General features: G+C 44.8%; 1 protein-coding gene across 1 annotated transcript in view; it reads left to right on the top strand.

The window, feature by feature from the left end:
- Positions 1–17,334, top strand: part of LOC124789261 (serine/arginine repetitive matrix protein 2-like) — an 88,244-nt gene extending 70,910 nt beyond the window's left edge. Inside the window, exons 4-5 of the mRNA XM_047256558.1 lie at positions 1,599–1,656; positions 17,090–17,334. Coding sequence (XP_047112514.1) covers positions 1,599–1,656; positions 17,090–17,334 — 303 coding nt within the window. The remainder of the gene's footprint in view (positions 1–1,598; positions 1,657–17,089) is intronic.
- Positions 17,335–18,681: the final 1,347 nt, after the last annotated feature.

Raw genomic sequence — 18,681 nt, 5'->3', positions numbered from 1 at the left:
AGAGCATGCACAATGTCGGCACTATTACAGTGTATATCCACCTTTCGCAGCAATGCAGGCTGCTATTCTCCCATGGAGACGATCGTAGAGATGCTGGATGTAGTCCTGTGGAACGGCTTGCCATGTCATTTCCACCTGGCGCCTCAGTTGGACCAGCGTTCGTGCTGGACGTGCAGACCGCGTGAGACAACGCTTCATCCAGTCCCAAACATGCTCAATGGGGACAGAGCCGGAGATCTTGCTGGCCAGGGTAGTTGACTTACACCTTCTAGAGCACGTTGGGTGGCACGGGATACATGCGGACGTGCATTGTCCTGTTGGAACAGCAAGTTCCCTTGCCGGTCTAGGAATGGTAGAACGATGGGTTCGATGACGGTTTGGATGTACCGTGCACTATTCAGTGTCCCCTCGACGATCACCAGTGGTGTACGGCCAGTGTAGGAGATCGCTCCCCACACCATGATGCCGGGTGTTGGCCCTGTGTGCCTCGGTCGTATGCAGTCCTGATTGTGGCGCTCACCTGCACGGCGCCAAACACGCATACGACCATCATTGGCACCAAGGCAGAAGCGACTCTCATCGCTGAAGACGACACGTCTCCATTCGTCCCTCTATTCACGCCTGTCGCGACACCACTGGAGGCGGGCCGCACTATGTTGGGGCGTGAGCGGAAGACGGCCTAACGGTGTGCGGGACCGTAGCCCAGCTTCATGGACACGGTTGCGAATGGTCCTCGCCGATACACCAGGAGCAACAGTGTCCCTAATTTGCTGGGAAGTGGCGGTGCGGTCCCCTACGGCACTGCGTAGGATCCTACGGTCTTGGCGTGCATCCGTGCGTCGCTGCGGTCCGGTCCCAGGTCGACGGGCACGTGCACCTTCCGCCGACCACTGGCGACAACATCGATGTACTGTGGAGACCTCACGCCCCACGTGTTGAGCATTTCGGCGGTACGTCCACCCGGCCTCCCGCATGCCCACTATACGCCCTCGCTCAAAGTCCGTCAACTGCACATACGGTTCACGTCCACGCTGTCGCGGCATGCTACCAGTGTTAAAGACTGCGATGGAGCTCCGTATGCCACGGCAAACTGGCTGACACTGACGGCGGCGGTGCACAAATGCTGCGCAGCTAGCGCCATTCGACGGCCAACACCGCGGTTCCTGGTGTGTCCGCTGTGCCGTGCGTGTGATCATTGCTTGTACAGCCCTCTCGCAGTGTCCGGAGCAAGTATGGTGGGTCTGACACACCGGTGTCAATGTGTTCTTTTTTCCATTTCCAGGAGTGTATTTGAGATAAACGGTCGTATTGCAGTACAACATAGAACACCGATGAAACCTGTATCATATTTTTACATAAATGAATTGAGAACCAAAGAAGATAGCGAACAGGTGCTGAAACAAGTGTGGTTAACAGGAGGAAACAAAAAAAATTGATGGTTAGGAAGTAGTAGTATTATAAAAACCATATTTATTTCATTAGTATGGATACAAATGCCAAAAATAGCTCCATAAGATTATTAACTCATAAGTTTATATTATAGATATACTGCCTTTATATTGCCATTCTAAATAATGTTTTTTTTTCTTTTGTTACAGGTGAGAAACCATCATGCATCTAACCAGTTAAAGCCAAGCGCAGCGATGGGTGGTAGTGGTAAGAGGTGCTCGCCTTTTTTTGCCCCAGTGTCTCGGTACTTTTCACATCTTTACACCCTTCTCAACGACACAGTACTATAAAAAAAAAGACGCGACATCCCAGGGTGAGAGGCCATCGGTTTATTATATTAAGCTCACCGCTGCTTCTACCATAGTAGGGGACATAGGGGTAAGACAATGGGTTTATAATCGAAAGGAAGCCGACGATCCAGCTTTGAATTTTCCATAATAGTTGTTCCTTTAATGAATGATTCCTTTAAAAGGAGAGGGCCGATTTATTCCCATTCTTTCCATAACCTTCTTTATTCTCTTCTTACCAGCTACCTAGAGTCAGTTTTTTATGAATATTACGCACCATTATCGCATGGCTATGCAACAGCTATCCTTAGCAATTAACAAAAAAGTGTATAACGAATTTCAAAATCTATGGACCTATAGGTTGTGGGAGCTGGCTCGTAGTTACACTGGGGAATCCACATTATCATTCATCTCCAGGTGTTTAGGGAGAATTACAGAAAATTTAAGTTATTGTTCCCGGGAAAATGAATCCCGGGCCTTTCACAAACGTAACGTGTTTCTCATCCACGCTCCGACTTGGTACCAGAGTACCGCAACAGACGCAGAATCGATTCTCGATTCTGAGCTGTATTCACGCAAAGAGCAGTCTATTGCACTGATAGTCGAACGAACAACCCCCTTTAACTCGCTGCTAGAAAAATTCTACCTAGCTTTTATCACAAAAGGTCGGCTGTCGGATCCCGCTGTTTGGAGAAAAGAAAAAGAAAAATATCCTCTTTGCAAGCTATGAGCTTGCTCCCGAAGGGAACCAGTTATGCGGTTACAAATAGTGTTTTCCTAAACGTCAAGAGGATGTATTGCCCTCGTTCGTTGGGCGGAAGCTATATGTTTTAATATATACTGCCCGTGATGTATGTGAGCTATTGGCGGTAGCTGATCCTCGATAGCCAAATGGCTGATCGATTTGTTGGCTCCCCGATATGCCGAAGATAAATCGCGGGGAATTCGGCACTAGCGGTGAAATACAAAAGGCGGCGAATAATGCGCCCAATGGGGCGAGAACAGCGCTAAAAAGAAACGCACCGCGAATATGTGCGTGCCGCCTGCCGCCTGCCGCGGACGGCTTCCTCTGCGCGCGCGGTTGCGAATTTTTTCACGCATGAAAATCTGTCGACGCAGCAAAGAATAATCTGGAAACTGTCGGTAAATTGGGCTACCTGTACCGGAACCAAATCGCCGGTACCTACGTTTTTCTCTGTTCGCTTGACGAGTTCGTTATGTTTGAAAGTCGTCAGAGGCGTAAAAGAAAATTCGTGATATTTGAAATCGACTGTTGATGTTGGAAATGTTTCAAGATTCGGCTGCCCTCCTGATTTAGAAGATACATCTAAAGCGTTTGGTGAAAGAAAGAAACTGCCTTTATTCAGGTTTCCTCAGCGACCGTCTGTAGTGCAAATGTGAAATCTATATAGTATTCCCACGTTGGTGGAACTATGTCGGAAGTAATTATTATTTGGTGCTGCTTAAACGTAGTGCGCACCACGTGAAAATGAACAACCGGGCAAAGCTAGTCGTGGAGCGAAGCGAAAGAGAGACTTCTGAAATTCTGCAAAACACTCTCACTCCCATTTCTGATGTCTGGAACTAAACCTGGTAACAATAGAAAGGGATGCACTAGAGTCGGAAAATGAGATTTCTTGAGCGTATAACAGGACGCACTACGCAGTATCGAAATCTAAGTACTGGAATAAGAGTGCCAGAATTAAGAGTAATATCTTTAAATAGTAAAATGAAGAGGAAACAGAAGTATATGGAAATAGCACGTAAGTATGAAGGAGCGTGACTAACTACCAAAAGTACTATGCAAATACAGACGAGTGGGACGAAGACACTTTGGGAGACACAGGACGAAATGGAAGGTTCTTAGGCTAATATCTGCAAGTAGGTGTAAGAGGCAAAGTCTAACAAGCTAAAATCTAATACATGCAAGAGTTGATGATGACGATGATATCAAGACAAAGTGCGTCCTAGGGCTAAGTACTATATGGTTTTGCAACCTGCACCATATTAACATTTAAAACTATATTCGTCAGGGTTTGTAAATGTATCTGGAAACTTTCAACGAAGGCTTCTGTTAAATTCAATGACTCACCACGGTGGTAGTGTAGTGGTGGTGGTGACCATGATGATGATGATGATGATGACGACGATGTGCATAAATAGGTGCCAGTAATCTCGTTACTCATTTTGTGGTACACAAATCGGGTATGAGTCTTCGTCTTACCCAAATCCATTTGAATAATGGGGTCTATATTCGGTATTACTGCCAGCGAAGGACGTAAACTTTATTTTTCTGAACACTTGCTGTACTTGCTGGATTTTGTTGGTGCAAAAGTGGTTCAAATGGCTCTGAGCACTATGGGACTTAACATCTGAGGTCATTAGTCCCCTAGAACTACTTAAACGTAACTAACCTAAGGACATCACACACACCCATGCCCGAGGCAGGATTCGAACCTGCGACCGTAGCAGTCGGGCGGTTCCGGACTGTAGCGCCTAGAACCGCTCGGCCACCACCGCCGGCTTTTTGTTGGTCGTTGTGTTTGTCGTCGGCCTATCCACTGCATCATCAACAGATTTTATTGCGTTCCGAAAGCTTTTGGATTATTTATAAACATATTGTATTTTCTGTCTCTTTCATTTGCGCCGTTGTAGCATCCTCATCCGTTGCCGTATTTCATATTTAACCACGTGCCTCTACTTGAGAATGACGTGTCTTAATTTCAAGCAAAAATTGACTGTGGCACTTATTTTTATAACTCACTGAGCTTTTATTCTCTTCGTCGTTCTTGGCGAGACGTGCAGCGACAGTGTATTTTATTACTGTGCGAAATATTATCGAGTGACTTAGGATGCAGTTGGCTGGTGTTAATTATTCACACAACGTACAAGATCGGTTTCGGAGCGCATTTTCCGTTATCAGATGTGTATGGGAAACAATTCACATTCACATCGATTCAATGAAGTACATCCATATATGGATAGCCGATAACACTGATATCTTGCCATACTAGTTTGCCACTTAGGTTATGCGGAAACCTTTTTTTTACAATACATACAAAACTGAAATTGGCCGTGCATCTTACTAACCAAAACTGAAGTCCACCAACAGACAGAGATAAAGGCGTCACATAATTGTGCATGCTTTTATCCACGGGGGAAAATGTTATGACAGGATACAGCGGTTATTGACTATCCATATATGGACGTATTTCACTGAACGAGCTGGCCGCTGTGGCCGAGCGGTTCTAGGCGCTTCAGTCTGGAACCTCGCTGCTGCTACGGTCGCAGGTTCGAATCCTGCCTCGGGCATGGATGTGTGTGATGTCCTTAGGTTAGTTAGGTTTACGTAGTTGTAAGCCTAGGGGACTGATGACCTCAGATGTTGAGTCCCACAGTGCTCAGAGCCATTTGAACCACTGAAACGATGTAAATGTGATTATTTTTCCAGATACATCCGATGACGGAAAATTTAATCCGAAATCGATCACGTATGTTATGTGAATTATGAACACGAACGAAATGCAGAATGGAGAACTCTTTAATCTTCCACATAATAAAAACCCGCTTAAGTCTCTTGGCTCTTTAATGTATTTCTGTTAGAAACCGGTGCATTAGAGTCGGACTCTTTGGGCGATAATTATTTAGACCATAAGCTTAACGTTTCGCCAGCACAAGATGCTGGTATCTTGAAATAATTGTCACCCTCCTTTCTTCAGTCGGCACATTGCACGGCATATGGCAAGCTCACAACCGGTAGGGTCCTATCGAAACTGAATGCAGACGCAAAAGCCTACCGTACCGCACACGAATCTTGTTCCTATAGTTATTTCCGTTAATTTGATTATCCCTGCGTGTTTGTACTTTTTAATGGGCAGAAACCTGTCACTTCGGTATTTATTGAAACGTACCAAACAATTTCAGCAAACAGTTGACACTTGACGGTCAACAACACCGCCAATATGGACGCTGCTAATTAATGTTAATTTGTAGCCTTCGCGGTGGCGTATCTGTCCAAACAACTTTCTAAAAACGTTACTTTAAAAAGCCGGTACGCAATATATTGTATTTTGTAATGCAATTATAGGTTATCACACGTTTTCGCGTCACCGAATTGAGCTCATTATCGGCCCTGTCGTAGCTAAAATAAAAATACACGAGAATAAATAGATTTACTGTGCTGATTTCAGACCGGTGGTCTTTCTGCAGTGCGCAGCTGCCGTTAAACCAGTATAGCTCGAACCGCTTTCGTCATACGCGATATCTGACCACTTCATGACGTGCTACGGGCGAAGCTAGAGCTTTGAAAGCAAATACGCAAATGAATTAAGATTTGTTCTGGTTCTTGCTAATTACATACACAAATTTTGGAGATAAGTAATGTCACTTTCGTTATGGAATGCCCTCTAAATATTGTTTCGGTGATGACATATGACTGTGTGAAATGAATTTTATTTTTGCCTCCACATTGTTTGTTTGTGTTTCGAGGTATTTTCAGTTTTTGTGTATGCTGAACCAGTGAAATAGTAATTTGTTACACTGAGCCATCGAATTTATACCGTGCATTATCCATGGTCACGAAACTGAGATTGAGGGACTAGAAAGATTGATCATCCCGTCAACGCTGCGATCGTTAGAGATTAGACAAGAAGAGTGATTTGGGAGGGGGGGGGGGGGCTGCTGCTGATTAAGAATTTGAAGAGACAGAGCATCTAAGGTCATCCGTCACTTATTCGTCAGCTCCTCACTATAGAGTTAATCTTACGTGACACGTTTCCTACAATATAGTGACGCAGGCTGAAGCAATTAGTATTCTAAAACTTGTACCAGCTAAGGAAGGGGCCAGTGCCGTTGTTAGAAAGAGTCAAAATCGCGACTGGTCGGGCTACATTAAAGCCCTCGAGCTAGCTGATATCCAATCTCCGTTTTGTTAGGCCTACTGGAGACCTGCAGCTGTACGTCCTACTGTAGCCAATAGCCTTTTGCTAGGTACCGTTCAAATGTCCACTGCATATAGTTCCCTCGCAACGTTCACCGGAAAATCGTGTGAGATGGCCCTGCATTCACAGTGAGCAGCAGTTCTTGTGTGGTTTGCGACCACTTCTCTCTGTCAACATCTGACATTCGCCTCCAGTCCCTATGGGTTAATATATTTTTTCGAGAATTGTTCTTCCGTCGCGTTGTGTAGCTGCAAATTGAAGTTCCTTGTAGACACATTGGACAGGACACATTGATACAGCAACAAATCGGCCAACTCCATTCGTACTGTGGGCACGGGCACTTGCAAACACGGTTGCTCCGTTTTGCATTTCTGAGTCCACGTCGTTTTATCTTACTGTACCGATGGCACACAAGTACACTCCACTTCACTGCCATGACTTAACGGCAGCAGAGGAGGATTAAATGACCACCTGGTGCCATCTGTTACGCAGTGTGCTCACTAAAGGGGTGACAAATATTTTGGCAAACTGCCTGCTGGCTTCTGTCTCGGTTTCTTCTGTCGACGTTCGTTTGATGACTTTTCTTACCCCCTGTCGGAGGTTCGAGTCTTCCCTCGGGCATGAGTCTGTATGTGTTGTCTTTAAGGCTAAGTTAGGTTAAGTAGTGTGTAGGCTTAGGGACCGATACCTCTTCAGCAGTTTGGTCCCATAAGACCTTTGCCACTTTTCTGACGTTTGGCCAGAACGAGTGGCTGGCATTGTCAAAACTTCACCCTTTATTGCTGGTGATGGACTGGAGTTGAGCTCGTGGCCGCTGATTATACCGGTGATCAAAAAGTCAGTATAAATTTGAAAACTTAATAGACCACGGAATAATGTAGATAGAGAGGTAAAAAGTGACACACATGCTTGGAATGACATGGGGTTTTATTAGAACAAAAAAAAAAAAACAAAGTATTGCTAGACGTGTGAAAGATCTCTTGCGCGCGTCGTTTGGTGACGATCGTGTGCTCAGCCGCCACTTTCGTCATGCTTGGCCTCCCAGGTCCCCAGACCTCAGTCCGTGCGATTATTGACTTTGTGGTTACCTAAAGTCGAAAGTGTATCGTGATGGACCGACAGCTCTAGGGATACTGAAAGACAACATCCGACGCCAATGCCTCACCATAACTCCGGACATGCTTTACAGTGCTGTTCACATCATTCCTCGACTACAGCTATTGTTGAGGAATGATGGTGGACATATTGAGCATTTCCTGTAAAGAACATCATCTTTGCTTTGTCTTACTTTCTGATGCTAATTATTGCTATTCTGATCAGATGAAGCGCCATCTGTCGGACATTTTTTGAACGTTTGTATTTTTTTTGTTTCTAATAAAACCCCATGTCATTCCAAGCATGTGTCTCAATTTGTACCTCTCTATCTACATTATTCCGTGATTTATTCAGTTTTCAAATTTATACTGAGTTTTTGATCACCCGGTACGTACCTGGTGCGCCAACGTCCACAGGCTTTTCCGTGCGCATTTTCGCTGCGATTCTCGCCTTGCTACACGCAACAGTCGTTCGCTGCAGCACGGGAATCCAGGATCCGTTCACCTTGAGGCGTTCTTCTTTCTTGTTGAAGGTATTGTCATGTTTGTGTATTTCTATAGCTTCTCTGAGCAAGCGGGTGTGATAAACTAAGAACTTCCGTGTTTTCGAATTTTACTAAGTGGTCGGTCTCGCATAGAGAGTGTTCCGTTACGGCCTCTCTCTCCACCTGCCCCAACGTTCTTTGCAGCGTGATTTCGGTGATCCTGATGTTGGTTGATCGTCAAATCGTTTCAAGATAGACTTCTCTTCATGTACATGGTATGCGGGATATTCCCGACATTGCAAGTGGGTCCAATTTTTCCGTTGTCAATCTGACTCATTCCTTGATCTTCTTTCACGGCTTATAAATAGCCTTTACACCGTGTTTGCGCCGTACACGGCCGATTCTAAAATGGTTCAAATGGCTCTGAGCACTATGGGACTCAACTGCTGTGGTCATAAGTCCCCTAGAACTTAGAACTACTTAAACCTAACTAACCTAAGGACAGCACACAACACCCAGCCATCACGAGGCAGAGAAAATCCCTGACCCCGCCGGGAATCGAACCCGGGAACCCGGGCGTGGGAAGCGAGAACGCTACCGCACGACGGCCGATTCTGTCCGCCACTCTGAAATGTACGGCAGAAAGGCCGTACCCGATATTTCTTCTTCCGATGTGTCACTTCGGCGAGTGTTCGATTCTGTGACACTGCTTATGTAACTGGTGGAGTAACCATCGCTGCTGAGAACGCTTTCCGGGTGTTGCATCTCGCGGCTTCGGCGCTGCGGCTCACATATTCGTCTTGCTAGCGTCGAGCGTATTAATCGTGCCTCTTTTCTGGCTCGTGGGATGGTTTGACAGTTTGTGCAGGTATCGGTCCGTGCGTGTAGGTTTTCGATACACAGCTGTGTCGCAGCTTTCCACCATCCCTCGTCACCAGCACATTACAAAGAGTAGCAGTTGATCCTTTTCTACCTCCATGGTAAATTTTATGTTGAAAGGAGACTGTCCACGTGGCTTAGGAAGTCACCGACATGTTCCTCGCCATGGCTCCACTCAACCTAGGCACCGCCGACCTTTCTGCACCATACCTTAGGTTTTCAAGGCGCCAAGTCCAGCGCCTGTGCTTCGAAAAGCTTCATGAAGAAGTTGGCCACCACTGGACTAAGTGGACTACCCACGGCGACGCTGTGTTCGTAAAAGTGGCCATCCATATGAAATAGCTCGTGGTGAGACACGCATGAAAGAGCTTAGCGATGTCTTGCTGGAAAATGGAACCGATGTGCTCCAGAGACTCAATGAGAGGCAATTTGGTAAACAAAGAAACAACCTTAAAGCTCACCAGGATGTCGTTTGGTCTCAATTTGGGTTCCTTCAGGTTCTCAATGTCACATGTTTTAGTTTCTTGAGCTTCTCAATCAAATGTCCCGAGTCTTTTATGTAAGTATCAGCTTCCATCCTGGACGTCGCGAACGAGACGAATATGTCAACCGCAGCACCTCAGACGCGAGATGCAACACCTGGGATGCTTTCTGAGGAACAATGGGTAGTCCACCAGTTACGTAGAAGGTGTCACAAAACTACTCAGCGAAACGACACACCGGAAAAAGAAATGTCGGCTGCGGCCTTTCTGCCAAGCATTCCCAAAGTGATGGACAGAATCGGCCGTATGTGGTGCACACACGGCGTAAATTATAAACCGAAAAAGAAGGTCAATGTGAGTGACCGTTACAAAACATTTTTGTGCGAACATGAGTCCAGCTTCCAAAGTGACATCATTCCTTACTAAGTTTTCTCTTCTTCTACAGGATGACCCCAGCATTTACGAAAAGACTACGTACCGTCAGAATGGCCTTATTTTAAAGTTGTTTTTGTAATGCCATTTAGCCTGAAGATGGGGTTTACCTCGAAACATGTCGCTAGATAACTAATACAATAGTTGACAAAGTTTGTGACTGGTAGCGGTAATTTAAAAAAAAATCTTTACAAAGGTCAAACAATGTCTGAGATCGACGAAGGAGGAAAGGGACCTACTTGCAGTGTCGGCAATATACTGCATACCACGTACATACGAAAAAATGCTATGTTGGAATGACTAGATGTTCAATCAACACTAGGATCACCGAACATAAGCGACGATGGACGTTGGAGTAGGTGGACAAATCGGCAGTGGCGAAGTACGCGCTGTGTGAGACCGAGTACGTAGTAAAATTCTCCGACACGTAAGTTCTTGCTGCAAAGAAAAGCTATCAGACCTGCTTGTTTAGAAAAGCTATAGAAATACATAAACATGCCAACTGCTTCAACAAGAAAGAAGAATGTCCCAAGATGAACGGATCCTGGATTCCCCTGCTGCACCGAACGACCGTTGCAGGTAGCAAGAGGAGAACCGCAGCGGAAAAGCTCTTGGACGTTTGCGCACCAGAGAACAGTTCTGGCAGTGCCAGCCACTCGTGCTGGCGAAACGTCAGAAAAATCATCAAACAAACGTCGGCCGAAGAACCCGAGGCTTGACGCATATTTTGTTCGATAAGGTAATAAATATCCCAGATATGATTATTTTAGTGGTGGGTGACAAGAGTTGGAACAAGCACTCCCGCAAAACTGAAACAGTGTACTCTCCGACGGGTAAATATGTAGTCCGAAATTAATGCAGAGTCGGTAACGCTATGGCATAATTATCACTTTGCTTAACGAACACGCATCTCACGTTGCTCTCCATTAGCGCTTGTATGAGAGTACGGCGGTGGCATCGCGTAATTACGTCACGCAGTATCAGGTGATGTTCCCAGTTCGTTACAGGGCCGGGATGATTTGCGCGGGAAGATGCGGTTCCAGGGAGCACTCGGGGTGTGCCTGGTTTTCTGTCTCCTCAATACCCGATTTTAGTTGGCATACACAGTTCAGAATGTTACAGCGAGGCTGTACTGAATTGAAGGCCGTAAGTGCGATCAAGGACCGACATTCTTATAACTTCAAGCTACCAGGGATTTATTGTTCTTTTTTAAATTAGATTAGGAATCTATGCAGTAAAAGTAATTGATGAGTTTTGCTGTTTGAGCAGCAAAATAACTGACGATGGTAGAAGTAAAGAGGACATAATCATAGCCTGACAGGAAAAGCTTTTCTGAAAAGGTGAAATTTTGTGAAGTCAAAGCCGGCCGGTGTGGCCGAGCGGTTCTAGGCGCTACAGTCTGGAACCGCGCGACCGCTACGGTCGCAGGTTCGAATCCTGCCTCGGGCATGGATGTGTGTGATGTCCTTAGGTTAGTTAGGTTTAAGTAGTTCTAAGTTCTAGGGGACTGATGACCACAGCAGTCAAGTCCCATAGTGCTCAGAGCCATTTGAACCATTTTTTTGTGAAGTCAAGTTTTAACTCAGATGTTAGGAACGCTTTGCTTGAAGTACGTATCAGGCGTGCAGCTTATTATGAACATGAAACGTAGATGATAAACAGTACAGACAAGTACGGGTGACGTGAAGAGACGTATAGAAAAGAGAACGCTATAATTCAATATTTTATGCTGTACAGGCGATGCCTGTGGTTGCGGGATGGATTCAGCTTTCTACGAAGGAACGTCGGCAACAAGTATCCTCTTGCTCTACAATAACAATGGACTCTGCAGAGAGACAGAGAGAGAGTACGCATTGTATTGGCGAACCGAACACCGCCTCCGTTGTAGCAGCGCTCTAACCCAGAGAGGGGCGCACACACTGCCGTGGTCTGCTGCGTAAGATGATTACGGTAATGCTGGCGCTGCCCTGAGAAACCGATCCCCCCCTCCCCCTCCTCTCCCTTTACTCCGCCCCCCCCCCTCCTTTCTCCTTGGATAGAGTCTGCTATTGGCTACTGGCCGACAACAGCACACAACGTAGCTGTCTGCAGTTATACGCTGTCTCGCCAACAAAGCGCAATACCATGAAAGTGCCGTAAAATATACGGTGTAACGAGTATAACTGCAGATATTTCTACTGAAAGGTGTATCGAACAACATTACACTGGTATTTGCGTCGTATGCAGGCTCATAACACAGGCCAACGAATTTTTTTTTTTTTTTAATCTTTCTTTACTTTGATAGCTGATATTTATAGATTTTTATGAGCTGAATCCAAATCTAGCCTTAGTTTTTTTGTGTCACCGATAGTTTTCGAGCAATATGCTTTTAATTATGTGCTATAAATGATGTGTTGGTAAATGTGCCAACACCTTGTAGATAGACGGGGCCGAAATGCACGCTATCTAACGCAGACGGGCGTGAATTCTGGAACAGGATAAGTAGTGAATTCTAATAAGAAAAGTATGCAGCTCCTCGAATACTTAACTTTATTCTATCCTTGTGGTGCATCGCTCTTGATAATACAAATAAGACTATCTTCAGATACGGTTAATGGCGCCTTGCTAGGTCGTAGCCATGGACTTAGCAGAAGGCTATTCTAACTGTCTCTCGGCAAATGAGAGGAAGGCTTCGTGAGTGTAGTCGCTAGCAAAGTAGTCGTACAACTGGGGCGAGTGCTAGTCCGTATCTCGAGACCTGCCTTGTGGTGGCGCTCGGTCTGCGATCACACAGTGGCGACACGCGGGTCCGACATGTACTAAATGGACCGCGGCCGATTTAAGCTACCACCTAGCAAGTGTGGTGTCTGGCGGTGACACCACAATAAAAATCCTATGCTATACGCTAAACGGGGAAATTAATGCAACGCTTTGTTACAACATAAGCGTGGTTTGTATTTACAGTAAGCTACTTAAAACAATGATATGTGTTGATAGAGGTTTCACTTGTCAGCTGGAATTGGTTTGTATTTTCTTTTTATTTTTTCTTTGAAGCTTCTTGTGTAGCTTTTTCTACGATGAGTCGCTTGCTGAACTTCTCGGTGAAGTGACCAATAGTAGTCCCCCATCATGTTGGTGTTCCAGCGGCCTTGGTAACGTTTTTCCATCACTTTAATGTCCTGGTGAAAATGCTCTCCTTGCTCCTCACTAACATCTCCCATATTGCCCGGGAAGTAATCAAGGTGACTGTTCAAAAAGTGAACTTTGAGGCCCATTAAACATCCTAAAGTTTTAACTTCTTTAACATTGTAGCTGTAATACAAACATATTCTGGATCTTTTTCATGTCGTAAGAAGTTTGTAACGACTTGCTTGAATGATACCCATGCTTCTTTCTCATTTAAGGACTTTGTGGATTGAAAGTTAACATCAAACATCAATCTTCTAATGTCAGGTCCGACAAAGACGCCTTCTTTTAGTTTAGCTACTGAAAAGTGTGGAGGAAACTTTCGGCAGAGATACTTAAAACATGGTCCATTTTTAGGCAAAGCCTTTACAAACTGTTTCATTTGACCTAACTTTATATGTAGAGGTGGTAAGAGTACGTTTTTTTGCATCTGCAAGGTTTTTGCGTAGACTGTTCTTCTCACCAGGTTTTGAAGACTCCCTCACAGGCCAGTTCTTTGTGCACCAGTGTTGACCCCTAGCCCTATTGTCCCATTCACTCAAGAAACATGGAAATTTGGTAAAGCCACCTTGCTGACCAAGTAGCATGGATGTTACTTTTAGATCACCACATATCATCCAACCATGAGCAGGATAGCCTATAATATTTAGTACTATTTCTATGTTTTCATAGCTTTCTTTCATATGTACAGAATGTCCAACAGGTGTAGATGCACGCATGTTACCATTGTGTAATAAAACAGCCTTGTTTTGGATGAATCAATAAACAGGCTCCAGTGTTCCTTTTTGTATTCAATACCAAACTCAGTCATCAGACCGGGAATGTCCGAGCAATACACTAAATCACCTTCTTGTTGAAAAAACTTGGAAAATTGCTGCTCTCTCTTTCTATACATGTATATGCTGGTTCCAACTACCAATAACTTGTTTTCTTTTAATGTAGAGCCAAGCAATTCAGCTTTTTCTTTCGTTAAGCCCAGATCCATAACCAAATCATTAATCTCGGTCTGAGTAAACAATTTGGGCTCTAGACTTTCTGTATTACAATGGAATTCATCATCATCTGGTTCATCTAAATCACACTGTACATCAGAAAATAGTTCTGCTGGAATAGAACTGAAATCATCTGGTGGTTCAGGAACCGGCAAATCTACACCATGCGCTACTGGTCGGATGGCGGACGGAAGGATAGAGTAGCTTATTACCTTCTTGTTTTTTGAATTATGACCAGTAATATCAACATTGCAAAAGTAGGAATAATAGTAATGATTTCTTGGCTCCCTCCATGTCATAGGAACTGCAAATCTAAAGGCTTTTTTTCTGCTTTTTGGACCATTTTCTCACATCTTCAACACGTACATAACATACATTACACGGCGCACAAGATTTATCTTGATCACCAAATTTAGATCCAAAGTATGATAGATCAACCTTTTTCACAAAGTCTGTAATGTTTCTTTGGTGTTTTTTTAATCACAAATTGACCAGAAATATAAAAAAACTGTCAGCAGAGTATCTGCAACCACGATTATACATTGTACTGAGCACATGTACAGGAATCGGGAAAGTGAGGTTGGGTTGACAGTAGACAAAACTCCATCTGCGAACACAAAAATAGAATCGCCTTTTTTTGCCAGCAAATGTTTTTCAGCAGTACTACCAATGTCATGTACATTCATGTCCGGCCCCGGTAGCTGAGTAGTCAGCGTGGCAGAATGTCAATCCTAACGTCCCGGGTTCGATTCCCGTCTGGGTCGGAGATTTTCTCCGCTCAGGGACTGGGTGTTGCGTTGTCCTAATCATCATCATTTCATCCCCATCGACGCGCAGGTCGCCGCAGTGGCGTCAAATCGAAAGACCTGCACCAGGCGAACGGTCTACGCGACGGGAGGCCCTAGTCACACGGCATTTCATCTACATTCATTACACCTTATTTTTAAACTATTTTAACTATGCAAAAGCTGTTATATTCTTTAAAAAGATCGCTTAATTTAATAAATTTAACTGTAAAATGTGAAGAACTGGTGGGTGATACATTTTTTTAAGCATCATATTTGGATTTAGCACCCTAAAAAACATAAGAATGAGGTATTTTCAGCAAAAAAGTATTTCCATCTTTGGCCTGTGTAATTACAGCTATTAGAAGTTGTATGTCTGTAGGTTGGGTAGCACTTTGAAGCACATGTGGCAAGAGCAAGCAATTAATGCTTATTTTCTCCTGGGCAGCAAGTCAGAATAGAAACGTAGACGCAAAACTATTACTCTATAGTGAGACTGATACTTGTAATTTAATTATGAAACAGAGCTTTCCTTTTACATACTACTTTCTGCCCCATTGTAAAGAAATACGATTGTTATTGACACTGCAGTAATACATTGTAATGTTTTTTTTTGTAGGGGGTACCATCGTTTAGCCTTCCTCTTCATACCACATGCTCACTGAAAACTTCGTCAAATCGTACTCTCATTGTTTCGAATTTTTTATGAGTATCTTTGAGCAATGGCAAGGAAAGCGTTTCTCAAGAAGAGAAATTTGTTAACATCGAGTATAGATTTAAGTGTCAGGAAGTCGTTTCTGAAAGTATTTGTATGGAGTGTAGCCACGTATGGAAGCGAAACATGGACGATAAATAGTTTGGACAAGAAGAGAATAGAAGCTTTCGAAATGTGGTGCCACAGAATAATGCTGAAGATTGGATGGGTGGATCACATAACTAATGAGGAGGTATTGAATAGAATTGGGGGGAGGGTAAAAATCGTAGAGGGAGACCAAGAGATGAATACACTAAGCAGATTCAGAAGGATGTAGGTTGCAGTAGGTACTGGGAGATGAAGAAGCTTGCACAGGATAGAGTAGCATGGAGAGCTGTATCAAACCAGTCTCAGGACTGAAGACCACAACAACAACAACAACAAAAACAACAACAACATCCTTGAGCATCGATTATTGAGAATGGAATTTGTTATAAGTAAGTGTACTGCTGGAGGAGGCTGTGGCTGTTCCCGAATTTTTACAAATTTAAAGGAATGGTAACTTCGAATTTGCCCGTATGTCCGAAAAAACAGACACCACGCATTGATAAATAATTTAGTCACCTCGATGGGAAATTTGTGGATGCCCATTTACTTTCGACCTCCAGCGGGAGTCTAGAGTAAGCGAGCAATGGAGGGCGCGGATGGGGACTACTGATAGGTGGTGCTACGTAGGAATATTGGTCAGCCGAGATAATCCGCGCATTTGCGATAAACGCAGCGTCCGGGTGGCGCAGTCGTTAACACAAGTACCTGGTAAGCAGGAGATCCCGGGTTCGAGTCCCAGTTCGGCAGCCGGCCGGAATGGCCGAGCGGTTCTAGGCGCTACAGTCTGGAACCGCGCGACCGCTATGGTCGCAGGTTCGAATCCTGCCCGGTCATGGATGTGTGTGGTGTCCTTAGGTTAGTTAGGTTTAAGTAGTTCTAAGTTCTAGGGGACTGATGACCTTAGAAGTTAAGTCCCATAGTGCTCACAGCCATTTGAACCGTTTGAACCAGTTCGGCACATATTTTCACTCCCCGCCGCTGATTCCGCATAAAAGTTGCAATGCAGCTTCACTTTCCTTTCCTTTCTCCCTTCACCACATTCGGTTTACATAACATTCTTGGAAGGTAGGAGACGAGATACTGGCGAGGTAGTGGCGGAATGAAAGCTGTGAGGACGGGGCGTGAGTCGTGCTTGGGTAGCTCAACGGTAGAGCACTTGTCCGCGAGAGGCAAACGTCCCGAGTTCGAGTCTCGGTCCGGCCCACAGTTTTAATCTGCCAGGAAGTTTCATTCTCGGAGGATGCTGCCGCGGAGGGACTCTGGGCAGGTATTGTGTAGCCCATCCGGCGGTCGTTAGCGTCCGACCTTGCACCGAGTGGGCTGAGCGGCCGTAATGGCGGCTCGGCGGCAGCGGTCGGCGCGCGGCTGCTGCGGACAAACACGAAGAGCGCGGCCGAGCAGGCGGGGCCGTGTGTGGTGCCTGCCGGGGCCTGGTACGGCCGCTGCACAGCTCTGACCGCTGCATCCGTCGTGGCGTCAGCAGCGGAGCGGCTGCCCGCGACAGCGAAACGGCAGGAGCGGCTCTCAGCTCCGCAGCCTTAGCAGGGGGGAGAGGCGGGGTAGGGCCCCGCCTAGGGCGCATTGGTGTGCGGACGTTTGGCACGATTTTACCTGCTCCGAAGGGCTGCGTCCCTTGTCTCCCCCTCCTCCTCCTCATCGCTTACTGAGCCTTTCCGCTGGTTTATTTAACCCTAGGGCGCCCAAGCCTTTTTTTCTAACTTGGATGCCTAAGGGGCGGTTGGGGGGGAGGGGGGTTCGGCGAGCCCACAGGTATTAAATAAGTTTACTGACGAAAAATTACAACTTTTAAATTGTTTTATGTATTTTAACTAAGACATCGGTTTATAAAAGTCGTTAATTGTTATAAACATTGGTTTGAATGAATAAAAAATTGACATATTACAATACAAAATACACATGTGTTCATATACAATAGACTACTGTGAGTCCTCAACTTCAAGGCATGAGACACACTTCACAATTTTTTCTGAATGTGTGTTACACACATGTTTATGACACTGTCCACAATTCTGTTTTTGATTATTTAGATTCTTGTACTTCTGCTTCTTTGTTTTAGCTTTTTTTACACAAATATGGCACCGACCTTTCCCTGCAGGAAAATGACGTGCTTCTGTTGTCACTTCTTTGATTTTCTTTTGTAGAATAGTCTCCATTGATTGAACAGTTTGGTTAGATAACCCTCTTGCATTGGCACTTCTTTCTTCTACCTGCAATTTCACTAGTTCTATCCCAGCTTGCAGAATATAATGTTTCTGTTTGTTGTGTTTCTTTTCATTCCATCTTGGATGTTGCTGGATGAGTATAGTGGTTGCATTGATAGCACAAATGTCGATGAAAAAGTAAAATACAGATAGAGGCCATCTCTTTGTTCCCCTCTTGCAGGTGTACATACGCGCCATTTGATCAATGGCATCAATTACACCTTTAGTGGAATTATAATACGCATTTATCTCAGTTTTATTCTTCTCTTCTCCAACAGTGCCTTTATCTTGGTGCATTGTTGACAACATCAGTAAGTTTTTACTTAGTTTCGTTTTTGCTGTGTACGACACCAAAGTTACTGGAGGCCTACCTGTTGGGAACTGCACTAACTCACTGCAAGTTTACAAGATAAATAACAGCTGACTGACAGCAACAATCACTTCCTCTGAAAGTAAACCGATTGTTGTGAATATCAAGAATACCAACCTACAAGAAACTCACTTGCATTGTTGTAGAGATGAGAAATACGAAATCCTAGTAAGGGAAATTTTCTATAGCATGGAAGCCTAAGGGGGGGGGGGGGGGGTTGTTGGACCCATAATAAGTTTATTTATTTTTTCTTTCAAAGCAGGAATTTTCTGTAAAATATATTGACACTATCGTTTC

The sequence above is a fragment of the Schistocerca piceifrons genome, chromosome 3 (genome assembly GCF_021461385.2).
Source record: "Schistocerca piceifrons isolate TAMUIC-IGC-003096 chromosome 3, iqSchPice1.1, whole genome shotgun sequence".
Taxonomy (NCBI): domain Eukaryota; kingdom Metazoa; phylum Arthropoda; class Insecta; order Orthoptera; family Acrididae; genus Schistocerca; species Schistocerca piceifrons.
Note: the sequence above shows the minus strand (reverse complement) of the source record. Positions and strands in the feature narration are given on the sequence as shown.